The sequence below is a fragment of the Plectrocnemia conspersa genome, unplaced genomic scaffold (genome assembly GCF_051122295.1).
Source record: "Plectrocnemia conspersa isolate PC_06_02 unplaced genomic scaffold, ASM5112229v1 ptg000001l, whole genome shotgun sequence".
NCBI classification, from domain to species: Eukaryota; Metazoa; Arthropoda; class Insecta; order Trichoptera; family Polycentropodidae; genus Plectrocnemia; species Plectrocnemia conspersa.
In genome coordinates this window covers 6921693-6943010 of record NW_028277165.1, presented here as the reverse complement: position 1 = coordinate 6943010, position 21318 = coordinate 6921693, and the positions used below count along the sequence as shown (strand labels likewise).

The window sequence follows — 21318 nt, the reverse complement described above, 5'->3', positions numbered from 1 at the left end:
CGCACTGTCGGCTAGCCGCCGGCGACTGTACTTTATATGGTTTTAAATGGGTGCATACGCACGCAGGCGCCGAGTCGCCGGAGCGTCAGGCGCGATCCTGTAATGCACAGGCAACTTGCCTGTCTGCCATGGGTTAGAAAGTCGCCGGCGGCTAAAATACATCATCCGACTCATATCTTGTCATACAAATTCAGAACTCGACAACATTTCCAATATGTATAGAAAAATCACGTTAATTGTATACTAAAATCACTAATATATTTTTGTTCTTTCTTCTTTGTTGTTATTTACATGAAAATAAATAAATTAAGAATAAATTTATTATTTTAAGATTATCTTATCGAAATTTTTAAATTCGGAGTCAAAGTCGGGAAAAATTTCCAACGACTCCACGGCCCTGGTTTTTTCACTCAGTCTTCTTTTTCTTTATTCTTTTGGATGAAGAGCAATCATCAAAAGTCATTTTTGTCCATAATAAAAATAAAAAATTACTAAAATAATAAAGTATGCATATAATAAATAGCTTTACGTAACGGCAAACGTTGTAAATATTATATATGTATAAATATTAGTAGAAAGCAATTCTCTGTTTTAAAGTATTTTATAGATATATTGTCTTTGAACCATTTGTCATTTATTGATTTCGATAGGTTGGTAACACTGACTGTCACTTTATAACCTATAGCGAGTACGATTTGAAATATTGACTTCACGAGGTGTTGCACGAAAATTGAAGATGTGGTCCGTCAGAAGGCTGCTAACATCTACGCTTCGCAGAGTACCGAACCCTCGCGGAATGAAGATGACCGTAACGGACGACGAAACAACATTTGTGGCGTTTCATCCAGAACGACGCGTTCCATACGAAGATTCTTACCCGCTACCGCAAAGTGTCGAAACGCCCGAGAATTCGCCCCTTCGTCGCGGACTGTCCGAAGCTCGGGCCGACACCGCTAACTATCAACCAATACCGGGTGAAGATTTGGAAACTAAAAAGCGACTCGCTCGTCTCACGCTCACCGCCGTTCACCGATGGTATCCGAGAGCCAGAGATAAGAAAGCCAAGAAGACGATTCCGGATAGACCTTACCTTTAAGTAAGTTTTTCCATTAACCGTTCCTATTTTTATGACATTTTCACCCAACAATAATAAGGTCCTTCACTTGATAGCGACTAACTGAAGGCAATAATTCAAGATCTTGTAAAAATAGTTAAATGTAATAGGAATATAAAACACAATAGCAAAGTGACTGGCTAAACAAAACAGGAGAAATGGCCATATAGGAACACCCAAGAATTTACTTAAAATAGAATAAATAAATAAAAACTCGACTGACTCGATTTTTACAACTGCCATTCAATACTGACACCTACGTTTTTATTAAATGTCGGTATAGATTATAAAATATATCAAATGCATCACTTCTTGAAATCAAAAACAATTTAAAATATATCTATAATCCTTGGTTGAATTCCTCAAAATTTTTATCACTTAATAAGGAGTACAGTAAACTCCCCGATAACATGCTTGCTAAGTGGGAGCGTGTACTCGGGATTAAACATTTTTGCAATGTGTATGTAAAAATGCATATGTATGTCACCATTTGTTCTATTGTTTTCTGGGATTGTTCATTTGTAGTCAAGTTCTTTCTTAACTTGTTATATGCAGCTAGAGAAATTTGAAATGTTTTCTAAATTCTGCAGAATGTTCGGTTGAAGGATCAAAATTAATAAATCAAGTTTCCAGCTCTTCTTCTAAATGTACTTTTTTATTTCTATTATTTATGGAATTCGATTAAAATTCTTCTGTTAGTGTTACTAACTCTTCCTCGTCTAATTCTACCTCGTACTGAATTAATTTGTTGATAACCTCCTTGTTCAGTTCCTCCAAGCCTAAAGATTCAGAAATTTTAATAATTATGCTACTATTTTCATTTAAAATCTGTGATTTCCAACAAACATTAAGCGTAGACAATTTCATCTCCACTGATAGATAAATTGACAAATTCCAGAGAATTCAAAAGTAAAAATTCTTTCCATGTCTGAATGAGAATCAAAATCCATTTTATTAAAAATATATTGATATGTGTATATGTGTAAAAATAATTTAAAAGTTTTGATTATGCTCTGATCTAAGAGCTGAATTGGATGAGAGGGCGCATTGTCGACTATTAACCCATTCACTGCTGCTGATATTTTTGTGCGCCATTTCGAAATTTGATAATATGTGGTGGAGCACTTATTTATGCTATAAGGTATCTAAATATTATTTAAGTAAATTAAAGTGTTTTTCAACCTTAAATTGTACAAAAAAAAATATATTACAAGGCTGAAAGGTGCATGACACTTTCAGGTGCCCAACGCATTTTGGCGATTTTCTTAATGACTTCTATAGGTGTCATCCGCAGTCAAAAGGTTAATACGGCTTTAAAACTGATGATTTTGTTTTTCGTGTATTCTTCCACATCGGGTGCAAACAGTTAAAAAAACAATCCCGAAATATATTACTCTTTATCCATACATTTATTTTGGTTCTCTAGCATACTGAAAGATTAGACTTATTACGTCCTTTTATGGCACGCCGATTAAATGTGCGATTAATTACCGTAGGTTTTGTTAATTAATCCTCCAATGCATTGCTATAAAAAAGCAAAGCTCTATCTCTATTTTTGAATTGTACAAATCGTCGCTTCGTGTGGTTTAAATTCTTAAAATTACATAAATTTTATTTTCATGTTCTAATCGATCTGAAATATTTAGTTTTTCTTCTAAGGAAATAACTTTTATAAGTAAAAATTAAAATAAATAATAGCGGTTAAAAAATTAAGTGTTGATAATATTTATATAGAAAGTTGAAAATCCCTGAGTTCGGGACACAGGGCCATATTGGATGGCAGTTAGAGACAAACAGGATACAGAATGCACCGAATGCATGTGGTGTGAGAGCAAGCGAGACCAATGTACTGATCCAACGCCATACCCTATTAAATCAAATTGCAGATGTTATCCGGATTAGTGCTTACAAGGAGTGTGTTCTCTGGGAGTCTACTGTATGTCGACGCCAGTCGACCATACGCTGGAGTCCGCCGTTTATAGTGTGGGATAGCGAGGGTCCATTCTTGAGGTTTAAACCTAAGTCCTTGAGGGGAAGTGATCTCTCGGGCTGGCCGTCTGAAGTAGGGCGCGAGGCATTACTTATGACGAACAAAGCATAGCAGAATAACGCAAGCAGGGCCAAAACGCTCGGCCCTGAGGGGAACCGAGGGCCAAGGCTGCGACTGAGGCAACATATACACCCCTCGAAGATCAGGAGGGTGGTGTTGTGACAAGGTTGATACGCAATGCATGTCAGCCAACGAGAGCACGTCTCCCCGAGCGCTCGGGAGAAATACTAATACAACTCCAATAAAATATTTAGCACTACGGAGGGTGAGTCCCGCTCATCCGGCCGTGAAAAGCTGGGTGCCTGCCCATAAGGGTTGGACTCGTAGGGTAACGGCAGTGGCGCACGCAAAGGATAACACATAGCTATAGTTCAGCCTACCTTATGTATATATTGTTTTTGAGTGGTTACCTAGCCAATTGGCCCACAGTTTTCGTAGTGAAAATATTTTTAAAAAGTATAATGCCAAATTTTCTATAATTTGGTTTGAGTAAAAAATTCAGAATATTAGAAAAACTCTCGGACTGGCCCTAAGGTACTTAGCTACATGCAGTCTGAGACTGAGCGAGTATACACACATTCGAACATACAAGTACCGTTTCTAATTAAACCGATAAAATATCTTTGTGCAATAATTATTAAAAATAGTCAATTGCACAACACAACAAGCAAACATTAACTTTTGCAATGATTCAAAAAATTTGACTACTAATTCATTGAATCGTTCATTAATTCCGTGCTTTTTTTTGTTTTAGCAGTATTGAAGACTAATATGGGTGCAACAAAATAATATTTTATGAAGTTACAGTTTACTAATGTTAATATTCAATTTAAAAACTATTTTTCACTACATGATGTTTTGGAATATAATAATGAATTGCAATTTTTGACCAAATTTTAACATTTGTTATTTAATTATAATTTTTTTATTAAAAATATAGCATATCCTTAGTTATTTACAAAATATAATGATTTTGAGGGTGCTTCTTTGCTACACTACTCGTATACATTCCCCGATAAGATAATAAAGTAAAATTATGTAATATGTATAGTAGAATTTAGTATGACGCATGTCTGTCACTCCAGCAAGTGTACGAGTGGACTAAAGTTCTGTAATGGTGCGACATATGTATCAGACTCAGGCAACAGACGGTATACAAATAATTTGTTTTTGAAATTAGATAATATCTTATAGAAATCAAAAAAATAATTGTGGTTTATACAAATCTATATCTAATAATTTCTATGTTTTCGAAAAAAAATACGGAATGGTAAGAGTAAAAAATAAATAATAATTTATAATTTATTAGTGCAAAAATGAACAAAAATATATCATTTAAGAGTTTTCAATATGTCTTGCGCTTCTTTATTAGCTTGATGGTCATCATTCGTTCTAGCCGGATAAGTGAGCGCTAATAGTAAATAATGTTTGGCAGCATCTTCTTTTCCTAATTTTAAGTAGCACTTTCCGAGCAACAATAGATTCATGCTGTAAAAATTTGGTTCCATTAGTTCGGCTTTAGAGAAATACGAAAGTGCTTCTTCGAAAGAGGAAATCGGCGGACTGGCAAAAAGAGTTTGAGCGATTTTTCTTTGATACCATGGCATATCAGCTATTCTATAACACCATTCGCCGATCATATAAAGAATAGTCGCATCCGATGGATTCAATTCCGCAGCTCTCTGAAAACAGTCGTATTAGTATCAATATATGTTATAACAGATTAAATGATAATTCCAAAGCAAGAACATGTTATTGTGACTATGATTTTTATAATTTATAGCAAAAATATGCAGTTTTATTGATGAAATGTCAACAAAACATCATTTTAATATATATAGTTATAATTATTAGCGGTGCTAGAAATGTATATTAATGTAACATACAAATTTTCATTTACCATGTTTTTGCCTCGGTTCTTAATTATTAAAAAAATTACCATCATATGCATCTTGACATCTTCTAAATTTTTTATTCGCGCTTTCGTACTTTCGCATGAGTATTTTAAGTCAGATATCACAGATATCCATTTATGGACCGCAAAATGATTATCATTCAAATTCAAAGCACGGGATGCAGTATCGAATGCTTCAAAAGCGAGTTTTTCTTTAATTTTATTCTCAATTCCAGGAGCAGTTGCCATTACGAAGAGAACTCTCGATATTCTCCAAAGAACTTCTACGTCGTTGCTGTTCTACAATTTCCATATAATTTGTAATGTATTTAGAGATTCAATAAATGAAATAAAATACAAATGATTTTTATTCTACTTCACTAGATTTAAGATAATTAGCGCATTCGTCGTACTGTCCGTTGTCATATAGTTGGTCGGCTTCTTTTACCGTATTATCTAAAGTGACTTTGTCCACACTTTCTACAATGAGTTTTACTGGTTCCGATGATTTTAAAGGCCAGAATAAACTTAATAGTGTTAAAACTTTCACTGAGGGGGTATTTAAATGTTTCGCTACCTGTAATGTAAAATAAAATGAACAACATTTATATAACTTAAAGCATAATATAAACCATTAATCTTACAGTATTTAATCGAACGTTTGTCGAAATGTGCCGTTTTCCTGATGACAGATTGATCTTCGCGATGGAATTCACTAGCGCAGGTATGAGACGAATTTTACGAATTACATTACGAAGCATTTTCGACTTTTATGGACTCGTTTCAATAAACAATGCAAAAACACCAGTTGTAAAGTTCGAAATTCGTTAGCCGAAACGTCAGCTATCTGTCAAGTGGCACGATTTGGCCTAAACACGTCAACTATTGACTTAATTCGTTCTTTGCGATATTTCTTATCTGATAATAAAACAGCTGTATTTGTCGATAAAATGTAGTGTATTCATAAAAAAGATAAAAATACAATAACAGATGTAATAAAAGCAAACATTAACTTTAAATGTTTTAATTTACACAAAAAGAAATATTTTTAATTCATAACACGCCTAGATTTTTTTGATTATCAAATATGTATATCCGCTTAGTAAATACAATTTCTAGAAACTTTTTGATATGGTTTATAAAATTCATCAAACATTAAACGTCTATTGACATGGTTATTCCTTTAATTTTTATTTTACTTGTGCGGGCTCATTTATGTATTTATATAATGGGTGTCCCAACAAGAACGGAAAATTTAAATTATAAATAAAACATTTTTTAGATGCTGCTGCTCTTCTGTAATTCTTGAAGAAATCTGAAGTGGGTGAAGAGCACAATTCTATCCACAAGTTAAGTGAAGAAAAGACTTATGGATAAAATTTCGACAACATTTAGTTACAAACTGCTTTAATAATCGCCTACATCATTAATTACAATAGATTTTTGCGTAAGTTAACAGAATCAGAAGCAATGCACTCTTTGATAGATTCGATACTTTTGTATTGAAAACAACAAGGAATTTAATATAAACATTAACTGTTTAATAGTCAAGTAGAAATCTAAGGTTCATATTAGCTTAGTTTTTTTAGTACAAAGAAACCTAATGAAGTTTACGTAGTTTATTTCACAGATTTTTGTAGCAAAATTAGTCTTTTACAATTGTTGTTTTCGAATGTTTCCTTGGTGGAAAAAAGCATTATAGTTTGAGATTAAATATATATGTATATATACATATATAGTTGTCGAAAAGAATCTCAGAATATAGAATGTGTGGCAAGAAAGTTTAAGTAACTATGATTAAGATCTTATCTAGGTGATTGCGCTTGTTTTAAGTTTGTTCTATGTTTAATTGTGATATGTGCTTATAAATATAAATATTGTTTTAAAGACGGGTTTTTATCACGATTGAGACTTACTGTTCTATATTTCAGCAGTGGTTAAAGCAGGTGTATCACTGACGAAATATCTGAATCACAATGATACATCGTTTTTAAATTAAATATACTCTCCAAACTGTAAAAAAATTAAAAACAAACAAAATAAAAATTGTATCTCACTCACAATAACCAAATCCACAATATGATTAGAATTGATATTTAAAAAAAATATTTTGATAATTTTTTATAGCAAATACATATATGTATTATATATAAAAGTGTATTTTTTTATTATTCCATATTGAAATTCCTCAAACCTCGAAGAGTAACATAAAAAGCGTCCAAAAACGGGTACATTATGCCACATGGATATGGAAAATTGATAAAAAAATATATAAGTAAATAAATGTAATTAAGGGGTGATGTTATATTTGAGCATAATCGCTTTGTAGTCGATTATTTCAAAGCATATTTTTGAGAGGGGTATTGAGCCGAAAAGTTTGAGAATGCGTAGAATAATATGCGAGTAACAAAAAACAATAGACTCGCTAGATAGCAATTCGCGATTGGGTTCGAAGAACAGTTGGCCGGAAAGCGATCAGGGGCGGGCCGATAGCCTAGTTGCGAGGTCGCAAGGACGCATTTTCAAAAATCAATCGGCGCGGAGGGCGCGCCCGGCCGGCGTACATTAGCTCCTGCTTCTCCGGCGGCGGTAACTGGCGATCGTCGCCGCGACATGCAGCGCTCAGGTGAGCCCCCTTCGGAGCCCCTCTCGAGATGCCATCTGTCAAATCTTAGCCACCGCCACCGCCACCCCGTACTCCGTTTCGTCTTGCGTAACCGACGCGGCCTTTCGCGCGCCCTTTTCTAAGCGGCGCCGCGCCGCCTGCTCGTCAAACGTCAACTGCATATGTTCTTTATCTTCGTTGTGTTGTTATTCGCCGATTTGAATCGCCGAGAGTTCGCCGGTCGACCACCAGACGGCTCTGGCCGCGATCTAAGATGCCGATCGAACTTTTGCCGTTGCCTTTGCCGTTGTTGTTTTTACCCAAAACGATTAACAGTTTAGTCGTCGCATAAACAAACGTCGTTCGATCGGTCGACAACTAAAAACCATAGACAATCATTATATAATATAAATATAAACAAGGTACGATGATTTGTTTGGACCAATAGCCGCCATCTTTAAATTTCAATTTTGACACATGCTTGATATATTATGTAATTTCAATTTTATTTTTTTGTAGGCCAAAATCGCTTCACTTAAATAATTAGTTTTATTTTCAATTACTTATACTTTGTCATAATATTGCCCTATTTAAAATATATTGTTTTTCGATCTAAAAACTTTTGTCGTTGTCGTTGTTTTTGGTCATAAATATCTTATACTAAATGTGTGTTCTTTGAGTATAACTAAATTACATACGTTTTATCGTCAACAATTAGACTAGACGAATTTCTTAATAAAAAAATATTTTTACATAATTAAAAATAACAACAGCACAACATTTCTTAAATTAAAATTTGCAACATACTTGATTTATTAATATTTTGGTCATAAAAAACTATACAGTATTAATTTTTTTAATTACATAAACACAAAAATATTTTATTTGCACCAAAAAACTCCACATTTGAATTTATAAAATATACGTATGTACATTGCAACACTTTTGGCAATTTATTAATAAAAACTATTTTTGTCATAATATTATGCTTTGTTTCTTAAAACTATTATTTTAATATACATACATCAATTAATTATCCTTTATTCTCATTTAATAACTATTATCATATTTAATTTGACAATCATACTTAGTTACAATATAAAAACACATTTATTTCTGACGAGTTTAGTAGTATTATTTTATCGTATTTTTAAATTTAAATTTATGTACATATGTATATATGATACAGTAAATTTATATTTTCACTGACGTTTCAGTGAAATCATATCCGAATACATTTTCATTGTCAGAAATATTTCTAATAGCGAACTGAAATTATATGCTGCTTAAAACGTCAATGAAACTCAATTTGCCAGTTGCAAAACGTCCATTTGCATAAACCCAAACCTAACCTAATGAAAGTTCTAATTTTTTTAACTTGTACTGTGTTAATTGGTTTCATGTATTTTGCACGTTGTAGTATTTTATCGAATGATGTGTCACAATGTTGTGAATCTCTGATCATGTGAAAATACGCGTAACAGATCATCTCTTTGTAAAGCAATACAGCTTTGCTAATACTGAGCTGTGAAATTGTAAATCAATTGGCTGAGTAAGTGATATTAATATTCATTCTAGTGAAAATATAACATATGTGAAGATATTTCTTCTTGTATGTTATAAGTTATAGAACATCTTTGCTCATTTTTTTATGATGTTGCGATTTTTTTAATTTTGGAATAGCGACCATTTTGAAACTAAATCGCTGATTAATCTGGCTAATTAGTCTCTAGGTATATTTACAATGTCTATTTTTCATAAAAGTTTTATGAAAATCTGATTATATACAAATGTATATGTTACAGTTAAAAGTGTTAAATTTCGATAAAGTGTACAATGCCTAGACAAAGTATGCACTAACTATGAGTTTTAGTTGAAGCTTATAATGCTACATTTCGTGTATACTTTCCCTAGATAATGTATGCTTTAACTAGTACGTGTGTGAACTCTCCGACGTGAGCTAGTTACATCTTCAACGAATAAGATTTGACAGACGAGCGTGTTTGACAACCAACTATATCGCGGGTGATTAATCGTCGAGCCAATAAAAAAATTTGCGTTGGATAGGATAGGTGCGAGCGAGCGTTGGTTTGAGCGTGAATACCCCATGAATAACTCTCTGCAATGACTTGGTTTAAAATGCCTATTAAATATATAAATTATTTAATTTTAAATAGTTGGTTCAAAACTGCAATTCAATTTTGCATCTTGGAATGTTATATAAAGGCATTGTATGTGGGAAAAACATGTTATAATTGCAAGTGATTCACATAGGGCAAGGAAATATTTTTTCGTACAGTACTAACACATTAGCTACTACAAATATGTTTTCAACATGTGGTAGGAATTAAGAAATGATAATTTAGCCGGTGTCATATGATATATTGCAGAGCTAGTTGTTCCGCTATGCTAACGTTGCTCAGTTTATTGTTTACAATTAGGGTTGTCCATATAACATTAATTATTAAACGTTAAAATTTAGCAACAAAATATTTTATATGTGTGCAGTTTTCACGGTTTCGACGTTTCTGAAGTACAATATGTACGAAATATATGTACATAATTTATTCCAAGTTTTGGTCGATCATTCGTGTAGATTTTATCTGAAATCTCTTCTAAAAGTCACTTCGTTTCTGGTAGACTAAAAACAAACATTCAAATGCATCCTTTTTGGCTTCAAAAGAGTATATCTTAGGAATGGAATGTGCGATGAGTCAGTTGTACTCAAATGGAGCAACGTAAAGAATTCACTTGCATATGTGCACGTTTCTAATTACTCGTGAGTTTTCAAAAGTTTTGTCCGATTTTGTCATCGAGTTGTTCGAAATGAAGCTGTCAAATACTGTAGTGTAGAACAGGTGATTATTTTTTTCTAGAAACAACGTTTTCGAACCCATTACCGTCTTATCTACGCCTTTGTTATACTCTTATTTGTTTCTAATAATGTCAACCCTTCAATAACTATTTTAAAATAGTTTTTTTTATTAAAATATTTTTTTCAGCAATTTTACAAAATTGTAGAAAGTCACTACCTATAAATTAAAAAATGTATTCCCAAATAATTTTTATTTAAATATTCACGCTTAATAACAATTTTTTTATATTAATATTCCGCCCAGTGCTCAATAATCGATAGAAACTGAAGCGTGCCTTGTTTTGCGACAATATACAGTTAACCCTCAATTAACGGATGTAAATAAAAAAGTTTTTAAATCAAGAGTTTCAAAAGTCGAATAAAATATGATTGCGTGATGGTAGTTTGAAATTTTCTCACTTGAAAGCCATCGGTCGAGTATTGCAGGGCTTATATGTTCAGAATCGAATGTAGATACCACTTCAAAGTTTTCAAGTGGGTGTCTGCTCGCAAAACTGTCCTTTCCTACTCTCTTGGTTGGATTAGTGTGGTCACATGTGTGGTAATCAGTACCTTTATATTTATTCACCGCGTTTGTGTACTTTATGGATTTGAGTGTACTTTAGAAAGTTTTAGGAAAATAAATATTACATTTCTCGTTTTTGGCAATGTTTAACGCTCAATGGTCATCTTATCACTTCACTGGATATGAATATAAAAAATTATCTACCTCCTGAATGTCCGCGAATATTTTAAGAATGGATTGAAGCGCTTATGTTTTTTTCTTCTATATTTTATAATTGAAATATACAAATAATTACATTCAAATTCAATTATGAGCACGATTACTTAACACTATATTGAAATGTTGCCCCCCTGCTTCTATAAAAAATCAACTCTTTGTTTTAACTACCGGTTTTATACCACTGCGTGACACTTCAACGTAATGTATTTGCGTGTGCTTTGATAGTTGCGAAACCAAAATCTAACCTAAACTAATATAATAGTTAAATTGTTTAGGTTGGGTTTGGGTTTGAACATAATAAATTCAGAAACGCGGGAATTCTGTGGTATCACTGCAAATGATCATGACACGCACACACACCACGGTAGAATGTAATACAGCGGAGTATAAAACCGATGGTATTTTAACATTATGCCTTGCTAATTAACAAGTGCCTAACTTTGTCACATTTCAGTCTCATGTGCAGCAAATGTATTTGATTTTGCTGCATAGCGCGACATTTTTGAGTACTCTATTTTAATTTTTTCTTTACAGTGAAAAAATATACCGCGCGATCCGGTGATGTACACTTAGTGTACATGTAATAACATTTTGTTTGTAAGCCACACATGCCTGGTTAAACGAACAAAAATGTATGGTAATCTTTTTTTTAGCTTCCACCAGTAAAATACATCTTGCACCCCGAAATGTTTGCAAAATAAAAAAAAATCATCCATTCATCAGTGATTTTTTTAGCTCATTTTTAAAAATTTAATTTTAAAAACATGTTCGCTGACTGCCAGTTAAACAGCGTTGTGTTTGACTATTGCTGAATTATTATAGAACATGATTATTTTGACAGAATATATATTTTTTTGTCACTTTAGATATTGTAATTATTTTATTTTATATGTAAGTGTATCGCGGATGAATACCTAAAATACGAACATTTTATTAGACATATTTATAGATTTTAACATAATAATATGACATGTACACTTGGTGTACATCGTAGTAATTAAAATTACGCAAGCAACGTAAATCTTTTGTATATTTTTTTATTACATAAGGTGATCTTAAACAATTTACTGAACTTTAATTGGTTGAGTAGTAAGTGTTTTTTTACTTATAAACAATATTTTTTTGTACATATAAGATATTCTCTATGAGCTGTATTAGCTCATTATTAGAGAATTTTCAATACCAGATATGTACACCCAAGCTCGATTTTAATTAGTCATCACGATATTCATCCGTGAGATTAGGAAAATCTAGGTAAACCTATTCTGTGATGATCGATCGGAATTATAATTATATAATAATCACTAATTCCGATCTCCCAGACACGATAGAAATTTAAAATCTTAAGGTCGGTATGGGATTTGAACTAATTTAGTGTAATATATATGTTTTTAGGATATTTTTGTATAAAATTCCACTATTTACGAATTCGACACATTACACTTGATCATGCTTTTCGGGTCTCGCTAAATCAAGTTGCAATTTGTAAAGCGGTTTCTTCGACTTACCAAGAGATTATGAAACCAATCTTAGTCGAAATGTATTTATTTAATTCAAATCTTGCGTTAATTTTGGGACACCCGTTATGTTATGTTTTGTAATTTGAGAGATTAACTTGAGAGTTTTTTTATGCATCGTTTTATGTTCTCGTATATTTCTTTAACGCCTGATTGGAAACAATATGGGGTTCTTTGACGCCTTCTGCTTATAAAATGTCTTTGAATCAAAAACACAGTAAAAACTACATTTTACGGCTTAATATTTAATCGCTGAATAGAGAAAAACCAGAACTCCTACCAAATGTCTTATTCCATTGTAAGCTTAAAGAAACAGTGATTTAATCGTTTGGAGAGCAATATTTAGGATATTTTAAAATTATTGTTCATATTCAACTTCAATATGATAGTCAATGGTTGCATGTATTAATTGTAGATTTTATAAATAAAATGAGAATCACCGGTCTTGCTTCTTTTATTAGAAGCATTATGGGCTATTTTCTATGATGTATACCTTTACTTATAGCACATTTCAAGTATTCGTTTATCTCAAATGGTAGTTGCTACTTTAGCAAAGTTCTATGCGTAATTGTTTTCTCTTTTGAGTGATTTACGCAATGATTTAACTCAAACATTGTTAAAAGCGGTATTTATTTTTCAACTTTCATTTGTTTTTTTTTGTATAAAATCTACAATTGATTCATGCGGCCCGCTATGAAAAAGTTGAAAGAAAGAATCGTATTGAATCAATTTACCTGTTAATTTAATGCTGATAGAAGTGTCGACGTCTTGCCAAGTCTATCTTAAGACCCCTTCGGTCTTAGCCGGGTTGACGCTCAATTTGGGGCTGCCTAACGACGCCTCCGTCGGGGCACAGCCCTGGGGCCCTCAGTCCCGCGCGGAACTCGATCCTGGACTATCTGCTCTGCTGCTGCCGCGGCGGCGTCGTTATGGACACCGTCTGCGCATTTCCCCGTGAGCAGCGCTCGCCTGCCAACCTTCTCTTCTCCGTCAGTCTCTCGCGAGCCATGGAGACAGGAGAGGACGAGAGCGGTTTGTCGCGATCCAAATCCACCAAACCGAAAGCAAAATAACTAATGCATTTTTTCTCTGTTGTAATTTTTATTCCATGTCCGTCGTCGCCGTGTGGTGTGGTGCTGCTTCGCTATCTGCTTCCGGCGCTTGCGGTCTGATTTCGCCAACAGCGGTAAGTAGCAGTTAGCTCTCGGATTATGGTTTAGTATTCGCGCGCTCGTCGACATGGCCACAGCTGCCGGGGAATCCGCCCCGGCTCCGGTGCCCCGCCAGAGGAGCCGGCCGGTCCTGGCTAGGTACAACCCTGCCATCAAGGTCGGTATCCTGGGACGTGCGACCTATCTGGAAGTGACACTAAATACGCGTCTTATGTTTTCGTTTTTATTTGTTTATCCAGTTCTCTTGGTTTGTTTATTGTTTGTTATTATGTTTTGACATGACTCGTTTTGATCTGGTTCAGAAAGTTGGGTAACTTGTTTTTTTTTTAATAATTGAATTCAACCGCAAGTGCGGCGGATGGAAGTGAAATTCGTCGCACTTGATCCATTAGATTTACGGTTTAGATCAGTTTTAGATCTAGAAGTTACGACTCCATATACGTACACATACACATTAAAATAAATGTCGATGTTGGTAACAATATATTCTGGAAGAGCCTGCATAAAAATTACTTTTTTGCAGACATAAAAGATGCATCAAGTCCAGGCATTTAGAAGTAGGTCACAACACACCAACCGAATTTCAAGTAGTATAAATATTAATTTCCGGTTTTGGTGATTCGCGTGTTTTAGCGTTATTGAAGTAGGAGTGCTAACAGTCTAAAAAGAGCATTAATCATTAATCAACTATAATTTATTTGATAGAAACACAGAAACAGAAAAATTGCTTTACACTATTGATATGAATAGTGATTCACAAGTTTATCGTCTTGCGAAACTGCAGTGAATCATTCTAACTTATTTTACTATTTTTATTGCTCATAATAAAAATATGCGAATCATCTATTTGCAAGAAATATTATTAATCCCACTCCTCGCTGAAACTTTCATATGTATTTATTAGCATCTCTTTTTCTAGATCAACATGATTAAGAACTTGCAAAAATGAGTCACGCCGGTTGATAAGATTGTATATCTGGCTCGCCTTCTTTTTGTATCTTATAATATTTTTAAAATACAATTTTATTGTCGAATCGTATTAATCTATTAGCACATAAATAAACGTTTATATTTGTTTCTCTAGTAACATTGCGATTTAAATTGCATCTAGTAATAAATTCCATATTGAGCGATTCTAGTATTGAATTCGTTTAGAGCAAAAAAAACGCGTTGCACTGCAATCAAATTTCTCAGCCGCATAATAGTACTACTGACTGAATAGTAGTTAATTTGGTAATTTTCTTCTCAATTAAGCGAAATAAACGTGCTGCAATTTTCATCATTTCTTAAATCGAGAAAGTTGTTAATATCTTAATTAGATTAAACGGTGATCTAGTGATTAACGTCTACATGCATTTATTTATTTAAAACAACTTAAAAATAGTACACAAAAGCTGATCCAACATTAGTTTCAGGACTTTTTAAATATATTTTAGTGTATTTCATCGATTCTATCAATGACTTTTTCGTAAATTCTAAACGGTATTTCGGCTATAACTTGGCGGATGTTAGTTTTTATGTATTCAAACGTTTCGGGTTTGTCGGCGTAGACACGACTTTTAGTGTAACCCCACAAAAAACCCAACGGCTTTAAATCGCATGATCTTGGCGGATAGTTGGCGTCACCTAAATGTTATATAATGTGATCTGGGAACTTTTCACGTAAAGCATCCAACGATGTGTGGCAACGATAGAACTACATGTCTTTCAAATCAATATATTTGATTTCGTAACAAAAAACGTGCGCCTATACCGCTCACTTCATTTTAAAATAAGTAAGGCCCAATGACGCTTCCTGACCACAATGCGCACCAGTTACTTTTGGCGCATGTAATGTTCTCTCGTGAATCATATGACGATATGTGTTAATTTTGCATTATTAACATATACAAAGGAACACAGTGCCCTCCAGTTCATCAATTGATGAAAATCCCAACATATTTGAGGCTTTATTATACGCTGATTAAATCTAAACCGGACACCCAAATTGGTTACTCTTCTAAGATCATGTTTAATAGTGTTATTGTTTTATGTAACCGATTCTCAGTCTACTATTGTTACAACATGTACTTGTAGGTGTTGGTTGTTAGAGTCGATTAATTTTAAAACCGTAGATTTACAATCATAAAGTGATAAATCAATATCTACACGTCATAAATATTATTGTCTGAAGCCTGATCGACGCGACGCCAATCATCACAATGACACTTGATCATTGTTCGCAATGTCAGTATGTCGTCAATATACATATCTTACATACAAGTTTAATATTTTTTGCTTGATGCATCGGGAATTACCGGAACGGCCCCGTCCTTGCCGTTTTGCGACGCAGGTCAATTTAGGTCAATTCGCGCCGTTTAGGGGGAACAATTCGCGGACCAGGAATGCGGGTCGCGGTTCTTCGACCCGCAGTTTGTCCCTGATGGTGTGCCATGAACAGTTACTTAGCCGACAACAGCCGAATTCGTCGCCGCGCATCCTAGTTAATGTGCGACACGAAATTCCACGGATGACTGATGGACGACTACGTACTGCGCTCTACGACCCGCACTACGCCGTGAATACTAATGCCTTGGAGGTGTTGTTAACCCTTTCGAGTCGAATTTTTGCCATTCACTGTCAGTTGTGACTATCATATAAGTTTTAAAAAAAGAAGTCTTAAAAAGTTCGGTGCCCAACGCGCGCAGATCTTTCGTTTATTGTTTCATATATTATAGAACAATTCTGTACACATTTCAGTTAATCGTTTATCAAAACGATAATTGCATGTAATTGTTTGAATGAGTTCATCAGTGATAGCGGATGACATTCAATTGCTTTAAATTCAGGGCATTATTTTGCCATCTTTTGACTGTTCATTGCCATAGACAGGAACAAGCCGGTTATGATTTTCAGTCATACGTCTTATAAATACACACTGGTAAACGTCAAAATAATTTCTGGTGTGTATACTAATCACAGCCCGACAGCTGTGTAAGTCAATGATTAACAAGTATTGACATATTAATATGATTTATTCTGTGCGTTTATTAAAAGGCGCGCATCAAAACACATTGCGTCAGAGCCGACGCGTATACGTAATATTTTTTTATATTACTACTGAATTATCGGTTAAATTAGGTATGTTATACAGATATATTCTTTAATTAATAGATTTTAATGCTTTTAATTTATTTACGTAAATTAAATTATTTTTTAGTCATAAATACGATAATAAAAGTAGTTAAAATTAGGTATTAAAATTATTATCCATCGATTTTGTACGGTTACGATTCTAATTAATGATTATTATAATTAGAATTGTACATTATCGGAATTATATTAACTAAAGCCGCACTAGGGCGTTGTATTGTATCAATTTGCATTAGATTAAACTGAAAAAACATTAATTAGAAAATCGTTAGATGCGTATCATTAAAATTTATCCAATTAATATCAAGATAAACTACCACCCAACAGTGGCGTAGCTAGGGTATGTGTCATCCAGGGCGATCCTTAAAATTGCCGCCCCCCCCATACATTTTTTGCAGGGTCATAAAATCCTCATTTTAAAAAATAATAAATTGGTTATTATTAAGCTGTTGTTATTTGTGGATTTATACATGTTTTAGTGTATTCAAGGTTGAGAACCACACTACACGATTCCATCGCGAAAATGCCGCCCCCAAGCAAGTGCCGCCCGGGGCGGCCCCCCCCCCCCCATAGCTACGCTACTGCCACCTAACTGTAACAAATGATTTGTATTGATCATATTACATGCGTTTCGATTTCTGTTCGATATAATTTTTTTTAGATTTTAGTTAGTTTTGACAATGATATCCATAAAGTCTGAATAAGTTATATTTCTGAAGCTTATAGTCAGATTTATGTCAAGTCTTTCCAACTCTCTTTCTTGCGTGTACTACGACATTGTCCAAACCGTCTATTTGCCTTCGAGTAGTGTCGATTGTTATCGTCTTTATTGTGTTTTTGATGATTTTCCCTATCGTTATCGCCGTAACGCTCATTATCTGTATGAAAATACGATATGGCGCGAAATCGCGTGGAAAGTCGTAATTAAACGACGCAAATGTCGTTAGTCTGCCGCAGTATAAATGATCGATTTTTGATGTTTGTATTGCAAGTTAACTCGACGGCTGTGTTCACGAGCGTTAATCAAAACGCCATACAGTCTCATTGTTTTACTGTTGATTTAATAGTTAGAGCCATTAAACAGTGTCTGGACGAAATATGTATTTATATCTACGTTCCATCACGCAGTTGTAGCGTTCTAAATTCGGTGAAAATATGAATCACACGTGATAAGAGAAGTTTACCCATGTATGTTGTTATTGTAACATGACAACGGTTGGCCCAAGCCTTCCAGCGTATAACAATGTTTAGAATAAACACTCACACGGCAATTAGAGACATATATTTTAGTCGGCTTATAGTGTACTTCAATGGTATTCAAATAATCTGCAGGAGTAGAAAATGTCCCTGGCGCTCTACTGATACGCTTTTTGTTCACATTGATCAGTCCTTTTGTTTCTGTATTTTAATCAATATTTTTTCAGTTACTTTTGATGTAATTTTGAATTAGATGTAATAGTTAATGAATGTACGATTTTCTAATGCATAATTGCAATTAATTTTATTATATTTTATACAGATTTTAATTTATACTGGGGCTCTGTGAGGAATAATTAAGGGTTCTGCTAAATAATAACATATATTTTCAATCATCGATGGCTCTAAGTGTAAATTTGCTAACACCACTTTTGAGTAAAAATTACTTAACAATGTCATCTTGTACCTTTAATCGAAATACACAAACTCAAAAAATTGCTATCTCCAATTAAAAATTAGAAACTTGAGATATTGTTTTATTTTCCTAGTTTCAAGTTGTCTGTTTAGTTTTTTATTTCTCCTGTAAAGTTGTCAATTTTACACTTTTTTATTTAAAAAATAACAACGTTGCTAGATCTCGTTAAACTGTGTCAAATAATGGCGGAGAAGACAGAACCACACACAAAACTATTGCTTACGTCAATGATAATAAGACTTATTAACTGCGAAATTGCAGTTAATTTTTCAGTTTTTTAAATCTTGAGAGTATTATCTGAGTAAATCATGACGGTGACGTAATGTTGAAAAATGGTTAGATTTTTTAATATACGAGTTACGTTTTGTGGATAAATTAATCAAAATTTTAATTGTTCGAAAATAGGAGAAAAAGATTTGTAAAAAGAAAATAAGAACTCATTTTCTATCACATGTTATTTTATGTCATTAATCAAAATTATTAATTTTATTAACAAATTTATTTTTAGAACCGGTTTAATTATATTCGTTGAAGGAGATGAATTCTGCCTTTATATAAGTAAATTGACAATATGCATACTTTCTGTGTGGTTTAATATGTTAAGGGCGAAGCCCTGGGGACGGACCCCGAGGCCCTCTCTGATACTGTATGTGGCTCGAATCTCTGATACATTTGAAACACATCTTTATTTTCTCCGATAAGCTGTTTGGCGTTACAAACAGCCGCCACAATATAAAAAATATATTATTAAATACATAAGTATTGTTCTCCAAGTAATTAAATCGCTGATTTCTAACGTCTAATGCATTGCTTTGCGCTTAAGGGCTTACAGTACATATTCTATTTGATATGACTTGTCTTTTGATGTCTTAAAATTTTATTTAATGGTGTTTTTTTTATCAAAAATACTACGGAGATTCACATGTTGTTTTCACTTAGGCGTTAATGGACTTAGGCGTTAATGGGCTAAAACACTTGTATAGTACTTTCATTGATGTTGTTATGATGAAGTTATGGTTCTCAATTATTCGAATATTGAAGAAAACATGGATTTAAACATTTCGGTTAGTGCAAAAATTCAGTAAATTGCCTGTAAAATATTATTTAATTAAATAATAGTTATTTTAATTAATCATTAATTACTTTCATAATCGATAAACTTTATGAATTTAATAAAATATGCGTAGCACAATGCTGTGCGAATTACTGATCAGAATGAAGATGCTTAATTTATTATTATATACTACTTGATTAGATACTTAATTTCAGATTTTTAAGATCACATGAATTAAGGTTAAATTAATTCAGCAAAATTGATTGAACATTTTAAATACATAATTTTATCGAAATTATTGTATGTATGTACAGCAGCTAATAATGTTTGTAACGAATTTGATATACATAAAGATCGAATCCGTATCAGCGTTTATTTTATGCGGATTTGCATATAAATTAAATAACTAGAAGTAAATTAATTGGGATCGAATTATTGAACTAATTGAAGTTTTTTGAGATAAGCGTTAAACAATAATAAATGGTTGGCCTTTCCAACATTTTGTTTCGTTCAACGAACGAATTCTGCGAATTTCGGTCATACTAGGTACGGCCGTTAAATTCACAAATATTTTTCGAATGCGTTAAAGCATCTTTTTTTGTAAAGAAGTGTTTCATTCTCTCGCATTTCGAAATAAAATAGAGGCGCATAAAGGACCATGGATTTTAGAGCGGCACTAGTCACTCAGGAATATTGCCAAAAAAACCTATGTTGCTCAAGTATACAAATTGTTTTTTTTTTCAAATTTCATTTAAGATTGTACGAATTAATTCATATAGTTGAAAATCTGGCGAATAATCGAATGTTTGATTGAGAGCCTTAGTTAAAGTGCTGCGTCTTCATAGTCTCCTAGTTGTTCCGAAGATCAGGTACAACTCTCGGAAATTAAGGGTGACTGGGTTGGCTGGACTAGATTGGGCGGTCAAAGTGAAAGCGGCTGCTTTTTTAGCTTCCAAGTACTTGCCTAGTTAATTTTGGCATAAGCTATGCTTGTATGCACTACCGTATGTTCCAAGTCGGAAGCGAAGTGGAGTCAAGTTCTCGAGTTAAACACTCCTTCACTTTGATGCAGATTATTTGGGACGGTACTAGAATCTTTGTTTTTGTCTATCACATGCTTATTGAAACATGTATATTTCGTTCTAAATTGAATTTTTTATTGGGATACGGTCCAACGGTCTTATTGCATATTTCTTAGCATCTGCACTATTGGTCCCATTAATGGAAATCGAGACAGAGATGTATAGCACTGGCATACCTAACCGTTTATGTTTTTATAATTATTATATATAAAATTATAAATTTAATAAACTTTATAACTATAAACGTCGCATGCAAAATATACGTTGGAAATGTATGCTATTTATTGTGCCAATTTAGTCGAGGGTCAATTAAGCGTTTGTGTAATAGTTAATTTGTAAATATTATAGAAACTGAAATTATTTAACTATAGCAATACAGTTACTGTATGGCTAAATATAAGATTTATTCAATTCTGTAACTTGAGTG

At 33.4% G+C, this 21318-nt stretch overlaps 3 protein-coding genes across 6 annotated transcripts in view; 2 read left to right on the top strand and 1 right to left on the bottom strand.

The window, feature by feature from the left end:
* Window positions 1-559: 559 nt before the first annotated feature.
* On the top strand, window positions 560-5419 carry mRpL42 (mitochondrial ribosomal protein L42). Its single transcript, XM_088195682.1, has 2 exons — window positions 560-1096; window positions 5295-5419. The coding sequence occupies exon 1, from the start codon at window positions 737-739 to the stop codon at window positions 1094-1096; it is 360 nt and encodes a 119-aa protein (XP_088051808.1). The 5' UTR covers window positions 560-736; the 3' UTR covers window positions 5295-5419.
* Window positions 4455-7479, bottom strand: LOC148238582 (regulator of microtubule dynamics protein 1-like). Its single transcript, XM_088195611.1, has 4 exons — window positions 5703-7479; window positions 5435-5635; window positions 5104-5358; window positions 4455-4846 (listed from the first exon to the last, which is right to left on the bottom strand). The coding sequence occupies exons 1-4, from the start codon at window positions 5817-5819 to the stop codon at window positions 4496-4498; spliced, it is 924 nt and encodes a 307-aa protein (XP_088051737.1). The 5' UTR covers window positions 5820-7479; the 3' UTR covers window positions 4455-4495.
* pnut (septin 7-like protein pnut) overlaps window positions 7460-21318 on the top strand; it is a 63350-nt gene continuing 49491 nt past the window's right edge. Inside the window, exons 1-2 of one of the 4 annotated variants that reach the window (XM_088195080.1) lie at window positions 7937-8085; window positions 13964-14108. In XM_088195080.1, the coding sequence (XP_088051206.1) occupies window positions 14019-14108 (90 nt within the window). In that variant the 5' untranslated portion in view covers window positions 7937-8085; window positions 13964-14018. Of the gene's footprint in view, window positions 7701-7936; window positions 8086-13584; window positions 14109-21318 lie in introns of those variants that run through there. The other 3 variants (XM_088195112.1, XM_088195121.1, XM_088195088.1) reach the window with 3 other exon arrangements.

What these genes read in the sequence shown, in the direction of transcription:
- mRpL42 (XM_088195682.1), top strand. Translation starts at nt 737, where the DNA reads ATGTGGTCCGTCAGAAGGCTGCTAACATCTACGCTTCGCAGAGTACCG.
- LOC148238582 (XM_088195611.1), bottom strand. Translation starts at nt 5,819, where the DNA reads ATGCTTCGTAATGTAATTCGTAAAATTCGTCTCATACCTGCGCTAGTG. An exon ending in ATTATCTTAAATCTAGTGAA is followed by an intron (nt 5,359 to 5,434) that starts GTAGAATAAAAA and finishes TGGAAATTGTAG; the next exon opens with AACAGCAACGACGTAGAAGT. An exon ending in ATGTCAAGATGCATATGATG is followed by an intron (nt 4,847 to 5,103) that starts GTAATTTTTTTA and finishes GACTGTTTTCAG; the next exon opens with AGAGCTGCGGAATTGAATCC.